Source organism: Myotis nattereri, assembly GCF_964212035.1.
Source record: "Myotis nattereri genome assembly, chromosome: 3".
NCBI lineage: Eukaryota > Metazoa > Chordata > Mammalia > Chiroptera > Vespertilionidae > Myotis > Myotis nattereri.
Genome location: NC_138077.1, coordinates 209,472,387 through 209,489,007, shown reverse-complemented (window position 1 = coordinate 209,489,007; position 16,621 = coordinate 209,472,387). Strand labels below are relative to the sequence as shown.

Below are 16,621 nucleotides of genomic sequence, written 5' to 3'. Positions count from 1 at the left end.
ATTGGTGCAACCGCTTTGGAAAATAATATGTCATGACCTAGTCAAGTTGAGTGTAAGCATCCCAACAGCCCAGGATTATGCTGCCTCTAGGTCTGTGCTCGGGGAGTCTCTTGACTGTGTGTCCCAGAAAATGAGCTCAGTCGGCTGATAGCCCTGGGCTTCCTAACAGCAATGAAACGAGTCCATGCCTATCTTTCAGGGGTAGAACGGATAGATTATACGGCATAGTCCTAAATGGATTACAGTTCAGTGGTGAGAACAAATGTATCACAGCCACGCGGCATCAGTATGAGTGAATCTCAAAGATATGTTGTTGAGCAAAATAGAAACTTGCAAAAGAATACATGCAGTCGGCTTCTATTTAAGTAAAGATCCCCAACAGGACAGACTAATCAATATGCCCTTAAGAAATGCATCCATGTGTGGTGGAACTGTAACGAAGAGCAAGGAAGTGATTAGAAACCCAAGAGCATGTTCACGGGCAGTTGCATGGGAGAGGGTTGGGGAGAAGGGGGACGGAGATGGGGCCTGGCACTCGGGCTTCACAGGCACTCGTGGTTTTCTAGTTCTTAAAGCCGAACAGTGCGTGCATGAGTATTGCAGTAATTTTATTCTATAAACCAGGGGTCGTCAAACTTTTTAAACAGGGGGCCAGTTCACTGTCCCTCAGACCGTTGGAGGGCCGGACTATAGTTTAAAAAAAAACTATGAACAAATTCCTATGCACACTGCACATATCTTATTTTGAACTAAAAAAACAAAACGGGAACAAATACAATATTTGTATTTGCATGTGGCCCGCGGGCCGTAGTTTGAGGACCCCTGCTTTAAACTATACATATATGTGGCTTATACGCCTTTGTACATATGACATTTTAAGTTAAAAAATTGGAAAATCTTAATGGATTTACAAGTATACCTATCTCTTTAACCAATGGTTTCATGATGTAAGCAAGGGAATCAAATTTAATAGTTACATCAACAGCGATGCTACTTTTCGGAGACTCCGTTTTTATCTTGAGATGATCAAAAACAGGCTCTGCCTGCCCTTTAAGGGGAGAGGCACATCGCCTCCACCCCTGGAAGACCGTGGTTGGCACAGACATGCTTTTCTACTTATATCCCCTCCATAGCACAGGCATCTGTAGGGCGACCTGTGGCTAAAGATGGTGCTTTCATTGTAAAATCAAATTGGAAATAGAAAGCTATTAAGCTACAGCCTGTCCTTGCTGAGCATTTGTGAGCAGTGTCCCCTATAAACTCTTAGTATCTGCTGAACAGATGTCTGATTTCCTGTTCTCTCTCAGGCTGGGAGCCATTTCTTGAGCCCTGGCCGTGCACTGTATCCTGGCAACAGCAGGCAGCTAGTCGTCTCCATCCTCCTCGGCTGAAGCTGGAAGCCAAGGCCAAAACCCGTTTGGACGTCAATATCACTTCAGTACTAATTGGTGAGTGGAAAGTTGTCTTCAGAAGGTTGGTACATTTCTGTACATAGGTCTCTTGTCTGGAAGACTGTTAATCCTGGTTTAGCAAATGCTTGGGCCTGTACAAGACATCACTTAGGCATCGTGGCTCTTTCCTGAAAATCCCTAACCTAGCCTCAGGATTCTTCTCAACCCAGTGCTCCAGAGTTAGCATCCCAATTAATGCGATCAGCGATCAAACAAGAGCTTATCCTGCTTAGGAAACATGAATGTTCATGATGAACTTCCTCCTCATCATGCTCGGAATCTACAGGTTGCCCAGCATGTAGTGAGGCGTCCCGTGGAAGCTTGTTTTGCTGAATTGACATTATCTGACTTGAACCTTTCATATTGTCTACTTCTATTCTGAATGTCTTTGGGGAATATTTTCTAGATCAGTATGTGAGTACCAAGGAATCATGGATGGCAGATTACTGTAAAGAGGATAAGGAAATAGAATCAACTACAACAGAAGACTGGATGGGCTCTTCAGTGGATCCTCCCTGCTTTGGACAAAGTAAGGGTTTTCTCTACAAATGTCTAACTGTCACTGTTGACCTACGGACCCATGTTTCATTGAAAACTCCAAAATCAGTTTCAGTGGAAAAACCAACAGGAAATTCTGACTGTCTTCTACAGTTCTGTTTTAGTCTCTGTGAGAGACATTTTTCTGGCGCAAAATACTCAACTTTTACTATGAGCTCCAGTCTCACCTTTGTGGGAGAGAGGACCTACAATATACGGGTCCTCAATTCTGGCAACGTGGCACGGACGGGTGCCCTGGAAGTGCATCGAGACCAGCCATTGCTCAGTTTGGGTTTTACTCAGCCAAACATTCCTGTGGGTGGAACTTTTTGACTAGTTTTTTAAAAACATCTTTTCAGTCTTCTAAATCTAGAGACTGGCTATTTTCTTGAAGAGAGGGAGGGCAGGTTATCCCATGTGGAAAAAACTGTTAGGGGGCCCTGTATTGTTCATAACATATAAAAGATTTGAATGCCCAGCCGCTTGAAGAGGGAGGAGTCAGTTTGTTCTCTGTTAACGATGTTTTCTTTCCTTATTTAATGCTTCACCATGGAGCTCTGATTGCCTCGGAGCTGAGGAGATTGTGATGGCCAACTGCATGGTTCTTAGTTGTTCCACAGCCATTGTCATTCAAATTCAGCTCAGCCCCAGCTCTTTGAGTGTGGTTTCTTTGGGAGTCTTGGCTGGACTTCACATAGCTCATGAATACATAAATATTCCATCTGGTCTGCAAACGTGTCACGGGGAGATGGATTTTCGTAGTGTATGAAGTATTTGAACTTGTCCGTCTCTCCTCAGGACGTTTAAATGGACTGTCTCTCTGCCTTGTACTTCTAGAGCGAGGGGCAGGAAATGTCAGCTCTGCTTGCTCTCTGTTCCCAGGCTGTTGCTTCTGAGACTCAAGGTTATTGCTTCGGAGCCAGGGCTTTTCAGATACCATCAGCTTCAATGTGGGCTCCTCCCCTAACCTTCCCCATTTGTGTGTCAACAGAATGTGACATAGAATTCTACCAAGAGGACTGAATAATCTTCTGTAATATGTCTTGTGTCTTAGGGAGTGTGTGTTTCTAAAAGCATTCACACAGGAGGATCTTAAATCCAGTCAGTGCAAACACCAGGAAGGCCCAGTCTTTAGGATTCTAGTGAAGGGTTTTCTTTTGTCCCTCTCCTCTCTGCCTTTTTAAAAAAAGAAAGAAAAAAAGTTCTCCTCTTTCTTTAAAGTTAATAAGCTGCCTTATCTATGTTAAATGCCTCTGCTAAATTAAAGCCGGATTTTATTTACTTATAGATTTTTATGGTTACTTAGGTTTATAAAGGTGTAATATTTCTTTTTAATTAGACGTAACTGAATATACCTAAATTTCCAAACCTCTTTTCTGACTGGAAATTCCTGGGTGGCAGTAAATCAAACGGGATTGTATTCTGTTTTAGACCTGCTGAGGTAGTTGTTGGGCATTGGTTCCGAAAGTCATTCGGTTTGAATCTTGCTGAACCGACCACGGACTTTCAGGTCTTATTCATGACTATTTAGTCACATTCCCCCAAGATTTGTACATTTTATTCCGGGCAGTTTCAATGGGAGCCCTTGGAATAATGTGAAATTCAGCCCAAGGGACCTGCTGACTTCCCACTGTTTCTTTAGCAGGGGAAAGAAAATAGCCTCATTTCTGACATAATTGTTGTCTTTGTTCAGTAAGGGCTGAGATTCTGCAGGTAAACCTGGATGGCATGGCACCTTATTGAACGGACTAGTTTTGTATTCCAAAGACATTGGATGGAAATACCAAATATAAATATTCTAAACACGTCCATGTTTAATTTATAATGTAAATAATACTTTGAGGTAACGCCTTAGTAAAGACGGTGAAAACTGAAGCACAGACGGGCTCTTCGCCTGGAGTGTGGAGACCCCGGAGGATTAGCATCCTGCTGCTTCTGCTTCTGCTTCTGCCAGCGGAACGAGCACCTCCCCTAGCCGGTAGCGGAGTGTTGGGGACTTTTCTCTGCCATCTAAGAACATGGGGCTTTAAGTTAAAAATCCTCAAAAGGCTTGTCATTCTGTTCAAAAGAATGTTGAATACATTTTCTTTCCCCAACTGAGGAAAAAAAGGCGCTTGCTTCTTTGACAATGCCTCCATGATAAATGCCGGCGGAACACCGTCCTGCTCACGCTGTCGGGTACCTTCATAGCTCTTAGAAATCACTGAGGGGAATGATCGTACTGGTGCATGGTGCTTGCTGTCTCTGTACTGTACTCTGTGCGTACGCTTTGGAGGTGAGTCTTATTCACTGTGTTTTTTCTTACTTCTAACTTTGTCTCTCCTGTCTACCAGGCCTCCCCCTTGTCTACCTTAGAACTAGGAGTACAGCCAGTCTGACTAACCTAGAGCACCAGATGTATGCTAGAGGTACAGTACAGCCAAGCGAGGGCTTGCTTTATTTTCCTGTTTGACCGTAAGAACTGCCATGTCCATCAGTGTTCTGTGAATGGGGGCACACCACGTTTTGAGTACTTCGGTTTAGTAGCAGGAAAGAGATTCCCAGCGAATGAACAGAGATGCCGTCTATCAGAAGGAAGCGATGGGCTGGCCTATGCTGTCTCTTGCATTTGCCTTAACCCTCGGCGGAAACGGTAAAACTCCACCGCGTGGGGTGCGGACATACCCCGGTCAGTGAGGTGGTTTCTCCGACTGAAAAGCAAGTAAGTCGAAGAAGCCCAGCCTCCACCTCGCAGTGCTGCCAGTCTGGGCATCGTACTCAGTGCACATTTAACCGGGAACGCAAGGGGCTCTGCTGGTCGGGAATAGAGCTAAGGAAATACTGCCCTTAGACACAAGCCTCAACTTCTCTAGCTGTGACTCGAGCTGCTTAGGAGATAGAAAAGCAAAAGTCCTTCTAACTCTGACCATGTAAGGTTCCTTGGGAATTTGTCTGGTCAGTGATAGGATAGAATACACCACAAACATGCAGGGAGTGGCATCCCGGGATGTGCATGTAATTGGAATGATTTGTGTGTGTACTTGGCTAACAGCGGGTCTTGCCTGGGCCATGACATCTTTTGTAGAAAAAGGTCTTTGAGTTTCCTCTGCCAGGAGTTCAGAGCAGGGACAGTAGTCCGCGGGCTAGTACTGTGGGTTTTTCTGAAAGGTTTCACTGAGGTGGGTGCTTAGGGGATGGCTCACAAAGAGCCCATGGTCGAGTCTTCATTTACTCAGGGATTTTACCCTAAGCTTTTCTCCGTCTGCTACTTCATGTTTCAGGGTAAGCAGAGTATTTATCCAGTTCAGCTGATGAGGTCAGAGAGCCTCAGAAAGATTAAGTACTTGGCCTTCACTCACCTGACCAGCTAGTAGCAGGCCTGGGACGTTAATCTATTTCTTATGATTTACAAAGCAGGTCCTTTCTGACAGGCTGAGCTGCTTCTGTAGCATGGAAACCTGCACGGGTTATAATGGCCAAGTTACTCTGTGACATGGGCCCAAAGGGGTAGAAATGTCTCAGCTGGAGCCACTTGACGCCGAAGTTGGACGGGAGGAGCTTCAGGTTCTCGGAGCCCGTGAAGAAGTTAGGTCTGGTCACTGGAGGCAGAGTTTCTGAGGTCACCAGGGAACACGGTGCTCTTTTTTTTAAAATATATTTTATTGATTTTTTACAGAGAGGAAGGGAGAGAGATAGAGAGTCAGAAACATTGATGGGAGAGAAACATCGATCAGCCGCCTCCTGCACATCTCCCACTGAGGATGTGCCCACAACCCAGGTACATGCCCTTGACCGGAATCGAACCTGGGACCCCTCAGTCCACAGGCCGATGCTCTATCCACTGAGCCAAACCGGTTTCGGCCACGGTGCTCTTTGATGGACTTGGGGATTTTGCTCTCTGGTGCTGTGCCAAGGCAAATCCATAGCCGATTTGGACACTAGCGCAGGAGATGTCAGGTGTGTCCCCGGGTGCTGGGTTTGGACTTGTGAGCACTCCATGGATTCTGTTATCGGAGAAGTCGGTTGCTGACATCTCGGTCGGTATGTGTAATCAAAACAAGAGGCTCGGGGACCTCAGCAGTGTGCCTTCCCCGGCTATTTAATTCCAAAGTAATATACTTGTGAATGTCTTTATATGGGTTCCTAGCACTTTATTCCGTATTACAGTGTGATCAAAGCCACTTGCCACCTGTTCTGTTTAAATCTAATTTGCAAATGGAAAGTTACGGTCTGGCCTGCAGTGGGATATGAACGCGCAGCTGGCTGCTTTTCCTCCGGGCCCTGTATGTCCCGCAATAAAGCCGCTCTCGCTGCACTCACGGAGCGGGGCGCCTCTCAAGGTGCCACAGTCAGCACTGTTTACCCTGCAGACAGCTCTTAAAGTTTTTACTCCCCCTCTGCTCTTGTCGGCAGCCTCACAGCTACTCTGTGGTTTTCTACTTGATGAACGTTATTTTTTTAAAGCAAACCTTGGGAACTAAGTGAGGCCATTTGGAGGAGAAATGGGGATGCTTTGAGCAGAGAGTATCTTTAGAAGTATTTGGAGGGTGTCGCTAAAGACTGCCCACGGAATTGAGGGAATACGTAGTAGTATCCACGCATTTATTTAGCGTGTTGCCGTTTCTCAGACTTCCCTGAGCCACTGTTGTTACCAAAGCAGAACTTGCCTTAACCTGAAAGTGCTTGTCTGGCAGTGTTTGTAGTACTAACTCCTGAAAAAAGAGGGAAAAAGGAAGTGCTTCCTTTTAAAGGCAGTGATCACAGCAGACTGATGCGGCCCCACGCCTCACTCGGGGTGGGAGGGGCAGGGCCTGGTGCGGTCTGCCTTCCTGTCCTGCTGGCAGGAAACACGTGGGCCTGGAGGACGAGTTTAATTTCGCTGTAGTGTTCTCAGTCGGCATGTGCAGTCGCCCCGAGATGTCATTTTCTCCACAGCTGCGGGCCACTTGGGTCCCGGTTTTGCTCGGATTGTCTTTGTGCTTTAAAGCGGTGCGCAGAGGAGGGCGGGGCTGCACCCCCTTTGTTGCTAGTGTGCGTGTGGCATGAGCACCGCAGCCAGGAGGCGCCAGCGCTGGGTTGCTGCTGCCCTTGTGGTCCCTGCTGCCCCCTCCTCCTTCCTTCCTGTGGCCCACAGGGGAGACTCAGGCCCTTGGTCAGAGGAGCTGACGTCCCTCCCTGGGCAGCCTCTGTTCCGTGCCAGACCACCAACACAGGCGGGGTGCAGGCAGCCGGAGCAGGGCAGTGGCGGGCACTTACAGCCTTTGTCGGCTTTCTGGCCATGTGGTCTCCCACTTCTCCGGCTTTTTAAAGTGTTTGTTGTCAGGTCAACTCTTTCTAGAATTTGATTACTTATAGTCTTGTATTGATCAGTGTTTCCAGTTTCCCTGACTAGCAACTGTTTTGTGAAAAGAAATCATATTTTATGCTCCTTTTGTAGACTCTATAGTACCTATGGTGGTGGTATCTGTGTCAGAGATGGGCTAAAATTTTCATTTAAAAAGCTCTGGAATAGTATATTTCTGATCTTTCCGGGAGAAAAATATCCCAACTATTAGTGTAAGAGCATAGGAAAGAATGTTTTTATTTCGTTATAATGTGAATAATACGACTGAAGTGTAACTTTTGCATAAAGGGAGGCTTTGTTACAGCACAGGCATTTTGGACAAAGTTTAATCAAGTCGGTGTGATAAACTTGCTACAGTTTGTGCTACCTATTTAGAATATATTTATTGGGAGTAGCGAGGGTCCATTTCTCATTTTCCCTCTTTTGATTCCAACCAAGTTAGGTCCCGATGCCCTCTGTGAGATGAGGCCCCTAAGAATTGTGGGAGGAGTGGGGGCTGGGCAGTCACACACCACAGCCATTTGTCAGGGAGGACCGAGTCATCCCCTAGCAAAGTACATGGAGGTTCCGTTCGTCCTCTCTTCCTCCCCCGCAGTCCCTTTGCCAAGAGACTGTTCTGGGCACTGTCTCCAGGTGGTGGTGGTGGGGGGGGGCTCTCCCACACAGACAGAGGCGGTGCTAATAGCCACCTTGTTTGTTCGTAGCAGAGGTGAAGACCCCCAAGCGCCGGCAGCCCTTTGTCCCTTTTGCTCTGAGGAATCACACAGGCTGCACTTTGTGGTTCGCCACCCTGACCACCACACCCACCAGGTAAGAAGCACTTGATCTGTCACCGAGCCGTCTCTGCCACCCAAGGCTCCTGCGTGCCAGCCCAGTGGGCCCCTTCTTGAGGCTCTTAGGTTATATTCGAAGCAATCACGTGCTGTCCTGCTGAGGTTTATGGTGGCGGTTCTGGTCCTCTGTGGAATCTGTAGTCAGAGAAGTAGGCCCCGAGTTTGAAATTCCAAATGTTTCTGATCCCGGTAGACATTACGTTTAAAGTCAGAGTCCAGCAAATTAAGGCTGAGAGTGGGAAGCGTGAAAGAAAAATCATTCCATCTTTCCTCTTCACTCCCCCCTCTTCCCCCCAAGAATTGCTTTCCAACCTAAAGCACACTTCAATCCAGATGGAATTGGGTGGGGTTCGGAGAACAAGTGAGAATTTACCTAAGCCAAGTGAGAAGGTTCTTCAGCAGCTTTCAGCCTGTTCAGACCTTGGCTGGACTTTCTGAATCCACGCTCATCTCTCCAGCTTAGGAAATGAGAACACGAAACAAGTAACAGCATCAGCTGGTTGGAAACCACATTTCCCTGCCTCCACGAAGTACGATAATGCCTTACAGGAGGCGGTTTTGTTTTTTTAAAAACAGTTCAGGCCTGTTAAGTTCTTGGTAGTCACTTAAACACGACTTTTAAAAGTCATGACTCACTTTACATAGCACGTATGTAGCAGCTCTACTGTCGAGGCAGGTGAGCGTGTAGTATAGCTTTCAGCTGTTTCTAAAGTGTCACATGAGCTGCGTTTGATCATGAAGATACCTCTAGTTACTGACCTTGTAGGTCACTCTTTGGAGCCCAATTATACGGCCTCATTGCTGTGAATTGCGTTCCGGGAGGGTTTCTGTTCCCAGCACCAGCTCCGTGTGAGAAGGAGCTGGGAGAGAGGCACAGGCTGGTATTGTCTGATTTGGTTCCAGGGCTGCACTGTCTCACAGCGGGAGCCCCGGGGGAGTTCCAGAAGGGGACGGGACATTTCTCGATGACACTCACAATGTCAGTGAGTGGCGGGAAGTCCTCACAGGTGAAGAGATTCCCTTTGAATTTGAAGCACGTGGAAAGCTAAGACACAGGTAAAACTTGTTCTTTTTCTAAAAAAAAATTTATGTATATGATGTGACTGTCCCTAGTGTTTCGCCTATTCACCTTCCTTTATTAGAGATTTTAATGATTTATCTTTAAAGGATATTTTAAAAAATCAGTGTTTCCTTTCCTTTAAAAACAAATATAATGACTTTCTTACTATCTTGGAAATAAAGTTTCCCCCCATTAATTATCTCTTTACTTGACATGTGTGTTTCGCATAATTTGGTTGAAGCATAGACAGAGCATAACACTCAAGTTCATTGCCTCCCAGCCTGGTTTTCACGATGCACTGGTGACATGATACTCCTAAAAGGTTGGCAGAGCATGTCGATTTCAGTGTTAAGACACACACGTGTCACATAGCACTTGGAGCAGGCAGGCGTTTTCAGGAAGCAGAGCCGTATGAGGAGGCACCCGGACGCTGAGGACGATCCGAACCGCTCGTCCAGGGAGACCGCTGGCACTCACTCTGGACATGGTGCGCCAGAGGCTGGGACGATCGCGAGAGAAGCCTGTGGCTTGTCGCTGAGCGGTCACCAAATAGCTAACAGTGTTCTTGTGTTTGCAGACATTGTTAAGTGGAAAGGCTGTCCAGTGAATAGGTTAAGATTTCAGCCTCATATCTGTTTGCAAGCTGCGCTGAAGTGTGGGAGACTGGCTTCCGCCTTATGCTTTCATGCTGCTCTAAGTCTTTGTGTGCAAACCCGCTCCTAAGTCAGATACTTCTTCCCTTTGCCCAGCTTTCTGCCAGCACACATTTCTCCCTGGGGCAGATGTCTGGACCTGTGGGCCCCAGTGATTGTACAGGAAAAACAGGGTTTAAACAAATCACTAAGCGGGGTAGGTGTACCTGAAAGCCCCGTTAGCGTTTCCAGGGATGAGTGGTGAGCATTTTCTGTTCCACAGAGTTCCTGAAGGAGCTAATTATGAACTGTTGGCTGTATGTCTTAATAAGCACGGCCTCTGTTATATCAGAAGGGGTTTCACCTCCATATCACTTCCATTTTAGTTTCCATGTTTTGTAACGGCGCATTTCAAGTCCCACTGTTCTGCTTGAATTCATCAACATATAAATGCCTTTTCTGGCTTTCCCCCCTTTGGCACACCATGGCCACTCCCTGCCTCTCTCCCTCCTTCCTGTCAGCCTCAAATCCAGTTCCCCATTTTAGGCTTCTGGCTTGAATTAGGCGAAACCTAAAATAGAATTAAATGTGCAATTTCCTCCTGTTCCTCCTGTTCTGCCCACTGCCTTCTGCTGTTTCAGCCAAGCCTTCAGCCTTAAAATGCCTAACCTGTCTGTGGCCTGTAGGACCGAAGCCAAACAACTGAGTGTGGGTCTAAGAGAAGTAAGGTATTCAGCAAAAGAACCAGGAGGAAATGCCGTGTCACGCCCTTCCAGAGTTTGGTTATATGATCAGATTGCTAGTGGGACATTTTTACTGCCCACAAAAGTGGTTGTCGCGAATGGCACTGTCTTGTAAAAGCTTGGCTGCGGTTGGTGGGGCAAGGCCTGGGCTAGATTGGAGAGTTTGCGGGGTTCATACAAAGGGAGGACAAATGCTACTCTTGCCCAAGCTATAAACCTTGCAGTTTTAAATGTGAAACCCAGCTAATATGTTCTCTTGATTTCTCTTGCATTAGGCAATCACCAAAAGGCTTGGACAACTGGGTTTTTATGTCATTAGATAGTAAATCGGATTTGAGTCTTTGCTCCTGCTTTTCTTTGCTTTTGAAGATTGGGCTCAATGTCTTTTTCCGTGTTCTGCCTGACAGACACACCCATGACCTCCGGATTCACCAACTGCAAGTGAGAGTAAATGGCTGGGAGCAAGTAAGCCCTGTGTCTGTGGACAAAGTTGGGACCTTTTTCCGATACGCAGCGCCAGATAAGAATTCATCTTCCTCTACGGTGTGTGGCGGGGGATGGGTGTGCGTTGTGCCTTGCTCTAGTGAAGTTTTCTTGTTCCTCATTTATTAGTACATGAGCTCTAGGAATATGTAAGATTATAGAAGTCATCATAGGCAATGATAATCAATATTTAGATGATCCAACCAATGGATAATTTCTGTAAAAAAACAGGATCTAAAGGTGATTTTAATGAAAAATAATAAGTAAATAAAAGTGACTTCAATGCATGTTACCTCACCTGTGCAGACCCATTTCATATGCAGCTGGCCCACCTGCCCATTTGCTAGTCTGCCGAACATGTGTTGGCTTTACTTCACATACTGTTATGCTTCCTCCACATACTGTCTTCTTTCAGTTTCTTACAGTGCTACTCCTTGATCCTTCTAGTTCCTTTTCTCCGACTTCTCTTCTCTAGCATGAAGACATATAGCCACTGCTATTTATCTGATCACAGAACCTCTCACACATCCTTGCCTGAACTTGACCCAGCCTGCAGCTCTAGGGCTAGGAGGGACCAGCCTGGGGATGATGCAGGGAGCATCCCTCACTAAAGTGCAGGTGAGGGCTGGCCTCCCAGCCCATGTGTCTGCCATGGTGCTCTTGCCCAGGACTCGGACATGCTTCCCACGATGACTCACTTGTTAGGTAACCAGTGATGAGGGGGAAAGTGCAGATTTGCAGAGACTGTGGCTTTCGTCATGCTTTCTTCATAGAGAAACCCTGTTCCTTCTACTCTCCTTCTCTTGTGCCCCAAGATTCTTAGGAAAGGACACTTTCAAGATTAATTTTCTGCCTAAATTCTTATCTGGTAATGAAATAATGAATCCCCCCAAGAGATACTTTTCTATTGTATGATGTGCTCTGGAAATTTGTGTCCCTGGAATGGTGGTAAAATGAGGGTTTTTTTCCCCATACCTTCTAAGTTAAGATGCTTTCTCTTAGCGGTAGACCATACTTTGCTAAGGGTATTGGCAAACACCACCCTTTCAAGCACATTTCATTGTCATTGAACTTAATGATGCCTGTAATCTTAGGTCTGCGCTGACTCTCTGACTTTTGGAATCTTTCTTAGATTGGCAGCCCAAGCAGCAGAACAAATATTATCCATCCCCAGGTTTATGTGAGTATGATTATCCTATGTCACTGTGTGTATTGAGTTTTGACACTGCGCCTGAACCATACATAGATGTTTATTTCTTTTTTAAAAAAAATATATTTTATTGATTTTTTACAGAGAGGAAGAGAGAGGGATAGAGAGTTAGAAACATTGATGAGAGAGAAACATCAATCAGCTGCCTCCTGCACACCTCCCACTGGGGATGTGCCCTTGTCCGGAATCGAACCTGGGACCCTTGAGTCTGCAGGCCGATGCTCTATCCACTGAGCCAAACCGGTTAGGGCTAGATGTTTATTTCTTAATGATCAGAGGACTTTAGACCTGTGAGCGATTGGAATTTATCTTTCTGCTTTTCTATTGATGATTACCTCATTTTCTAAAAACTTGCAAGAAAATATTTTCACCTAATTTGATATGTCAGACTGAATATTACAGGCAACAGAAAGAAAAAAAACCAAATGTTTGGGGCCAATGTCTCCTTTTCTTTCTAAGTTAAAATATAAATTAACCCTTGTATGGCTATACATATTTCATAGATTTGGGATCCATAGGTCGTGAAGGTAAATAAGAATGAAAAATAGTAAGATTTTTTTTTCCTTCCCATTTGGCTTTTGAAACATCATCATAAGATGACACTAAAAAACTATTTTTAGGTTTTTGCTTAAATTTTCTTCTCCCTTAGGGATAGTAAGTTTTGAACTGTGAAATTTTAGCTAAGCTTGGAGGCGTTAAGATCAAGATTTGAAACAATTGTAATTGGCCTTGGCTGAGCGGGGCTTTACTAGGCTGGGTCCGTGGACGCCGAGGTGCTGACTGTGCCTGGGATGGTCTCTGAAAACACTCCAGACAGTTCTAGTTTGCCTTTTCACTGGGCTTCCTGGAAGTCTTGGCTCAAAACATGGAGCTCTTCATTTTATTGTTTATTAGGTTGGTTTCACATACTGTTTGTTTTTAATAAAAAAGTTGGCAGTATGGGAAGCTTGGACGTGGTGTCATTTGTTTCTCCAATAAAAAAGCATTGTCAGTATGTTCTGGACACTCCTGCTGAGAATAATAGCTTCAGAGACCTCCTCTTCGGTTTACCTGATGTGGGGTTTTAAACTAAAAAAGAAAAAAGAGTTTTGGGGCACAAACTGTGCTGAATGTGTGAATGAATGTATGGAAAAAGGAAGTAGTGGCTGCAACCCAAGACCAAACATAAATTATTTCCCTCCATTATGTTGAGTTTCTGAAACTCAGTGTCCTGTTTATGAAAGAGTGATCATTGAATGGAACTTAGAAAGTTATTGTGAAGAAAGAGAAGTTGGTTTTTGAAGTTCTTTGAAATACAGATGTTGGCTTTTTTTCTATAGGCATGTCAGCGAATGGTGTATGGGCCTAGAGAGTAATTTTTATGACATTAGGAAAAAAGTTATTGTTCTTGGGAAAGGCATTCCAATGTAGACAACTCTTTATTATACACTCTCTGGCTTTTACAAAGACAAGCTATAATCTCAGAAGACTTCCTTCTGCTTTTGTATATTTTGGACAGTTCCCAACCCATTGTTAGTGTTCAAAGAATGTTTTCTCACTTTAATATTAATCTGGGAGGAAACTACCGCAGAAGGTAAATCACTTAATGTTTTACGAAGTGAAGTCCTACCTCAGTGCTTCTGAACTTTGCGACGCTGTGCATGATCTGTAGTCCCCTCCGGCAGAGCTGACAGCGAGTCTTGGTCCGTTTCCATGTGAGGGCTGGTTTGCGACACTGTGCGTGAGGGTAACTTCCAGCACAAGTGTGGGAAGTTTGATGGGCTGTTACCAGTCTTAGGTGAAGTTCTTTATAATGTGTCCAGAGGCCTACGGTGGATTGTTCCTTGTGACACACTTTGTGATGTCACTTCTGAATAGATTAATTGTTTTTTTAAAATATATTTTTATTGATTTCAGAGAGGAAGGGAGAGGGAATGAGAGATAGAAACATCAGTGATGATAGAGAATCATTGATCGGCTGCCTCCTGCATGCCCCACACTGGGAATGAAGCCCACAACCCAGGCATGTGTCCTGAACGGGAATCAAGCTGTGACCTCCTGGTTCATAGGTCAACCCTTAACCACTGAGCAACACTGGCTGGGCTGAATATATTATTTTTATAGGAATGTTTAGAATTGGCTCTTTTAAGAGTGCATATTTATAAGCTATTCATTCCTATTAAAACTGAGTGGTCTTAGGGCTTAATGATTAATTTTACCGAAGAGCTATCGCAATAATAAGATGCTGTGATTTAGGCATTCTGGTTGGTATGGTTGTAGTTTTGTGTGTATTTTCAAAATCACAGCTATGCCCTCTACTACAATGTCTTTTTCACAGTTCTCAGCACTCCCGCCTGTCCGGGTGGTCTTTGCCGTGACCATGGAAGGCAGTGCTCGCAAAGTGATCACCGTGCGGTCTGCCCTCATTGTGAAGAACAGACTCGAGACACCAATGGAACTAAGACTGGACAGCCCATCAGCTCCGGACAGTAAGCTTTGACATAGTCCGTCCTCCTTTTACTCTGAGAAAGTCAGCTTTGGGGAGAAGACCCCCACTGAGAGCGCTAACGCTTATTTCTGTGGCAGAGCCCGTGGTGCTTCCCGCTGTCATGCCGGGGGACTCCTTTGCTGTGCCTTTACACCTCACTTCTTGGCGGCTGCAGGCCCGGCCCAAAGGGTTGGGCGTATTTTTCTGTAAGGCTCCTATCCACTGGACGAATGTAGTAAAGACGGCAGAGGTTAGTAGCAGCAAACGAGAGTGCCATTCCATGGACACAGAGAAAAACCGATTCTTCAGGTATGCATGGCACTGCAATGTGTATTTGTGGGTATTTTTTCTTTATTCTTTCTTTAAGGACCCTCAGTGATTCAGTTGTGCTTATTTAAAACCTTAAAGTTTTTCGCTTTTTAAAAAAAATATTTTTATTGATTTCAGAGAGGAAGGAAGAGGGAGAGAGAGAGATACAAACATCGGTGATGAGAGAGAATCATTGATTGGCTGCCTCCTACCTGCATCCCATTGGTGATCGAGCCCGCAATTCAGACACTGCCCTGACCAGGAATCAAACCATGACCACCTGGTTCATAGGTCGATGCTTAACCACGGAGCCACACTGGACAGGCTGTCATTCCCTGTTTATGCAGTTCAAGAACAGACACAACTAAACTATACAAATATCAGAGATTGTTACTCTTCTGATGGGGGAGAGGATTTTGATTGGAAAGGGATATGAGGGAACGTTCTGGAGTGAGAGAAATATCCTATCACTGGTTTTGGGTGGTAGCTATTGGATGTATATAATTATCAAAACCCACACACAAAGCGGAACATTTAAAATCTATACATTTTATTCTGACTTAAATCGTAGGTATCTTACTGGGTTATTGAACCATTTTAATGCTATGCTCTCTCAGACTCAGCTAAGGAGAAAAAATTCAAGTTCTTCATTGGTGGTTTTCGTACCATTTTGTCTTCATAGGTTTTGTGTGGCCATAAAAAAAGAGAATTATCCAGATTACATGCCCTCAAACATATTTTCTGATAGTGCAAAACAGATTTTCAGGCAGCCGGGGCATACCATATATCTCCTGCCAACTGTGGTAATCTGCAACCTGCTCCCTTGCGAACTGGATTTTTATGTTAAAGGAATGCCCATTAATGGGACCCTGAAACCTGGCAAAGAGGTGGCTCTCCACACCGCTGACACGGCCCAGAACATTGAACTGGGTAAGGGTTTAGTCAAATTATCATTGGTAGCAATTCTATGAAAATGTCACTGAGTATTTTGTGACTATTTGGTAAACATTTTGGAGAAATTATAGCCTATATACTATCTCAGTAAACCAGCTCAAAGGATTTATGTAGTTTAAAAAATGTCAAACTTCTAAGGTAGAAAATTATCAAAAGAAAATAATTGAACAGATTCAAAAGATTTCCAGAGGAAGCACTCAACGGAGCCTTTTTTCTTACATTGCTGACTTGATGTATGACTATAGGCAATCACTTCATCTTTTCAGACCAGGCTTTTCCCAGCTATAAAAGGAGCAAAATCATATCTCTCTCCCTTTTTTTTAAAAAAATATATATTTTATTGATTTTTTTACAGAGAGGAAGGGAGAGGGATAGAGAGTTAGAAACATCAATGAGAGAGAAACATCGATTGGCTGCCTCCTGCACACCCCCCACTGGAGATGTGCCCGCAACCAAGGTACATGCCCTTGACCGGAATCGAACCTGGGACCTTTCAGTCCGCAGGCCAACGCTCTATCCACTGAGCCAAACCAGTCAGGGCTCTCTCCCTCTCTTTTCAGGAGGGAAAAACATTTGCCAAGCACGCACTGTCCCCCAGGCATTATGTCAGGTGCTTCAC

General features: G+C 45.0%; 1 protein-coding gene across 1 annotated transcript in view; it reads left to right on the top strand.

The window, feature by feature from the left end:
• VPS13D (vacuolar protein sorting 13 homolog D) overlaps positions 1-16,621 on the top strand; it is a 221,701-nt gene that overhangs the window by 84,278 nt on the left and 120,802 nt on the right. Inside the window, exons 38-47 of the mRNA XM_081085636.1 lie at positions 1,308-1,448; positions 1,858-1,980; positions 4,322-4,396; positions 8,016-8,121; positions 9,048-9,200; positions 10,987-11,122; positions 12,195-12,242; positions 14,590-14,740; positions 14,838-15,048; positions 15,731-15,978. Coding sequence (XP_080941762.1) covers positions 1,308-1,448; positions 1,858-1,980; positions 4,322-4,396; positions 8,016-8,121; positions 9,048-9,200; positions 10,987-11,122; positions 12,195-12,242; positions 14,590-14,740; positions 14,838-15,048; positions 15,731-15,978 — 1,392 coding nt within the window. The remainder of the gene's footprint in view (positions 1-1,307; positions 1,449-1,857; positions 1,981-4,321; positions 4,397-8,015; positions 8,122-9,047; positions 9,201-10,986; positions 11,123-12,194; positions 12,243-14,589; positions 14,741-14,837; positions 15,049-15,730; positions 15,979-16,621) is intronic.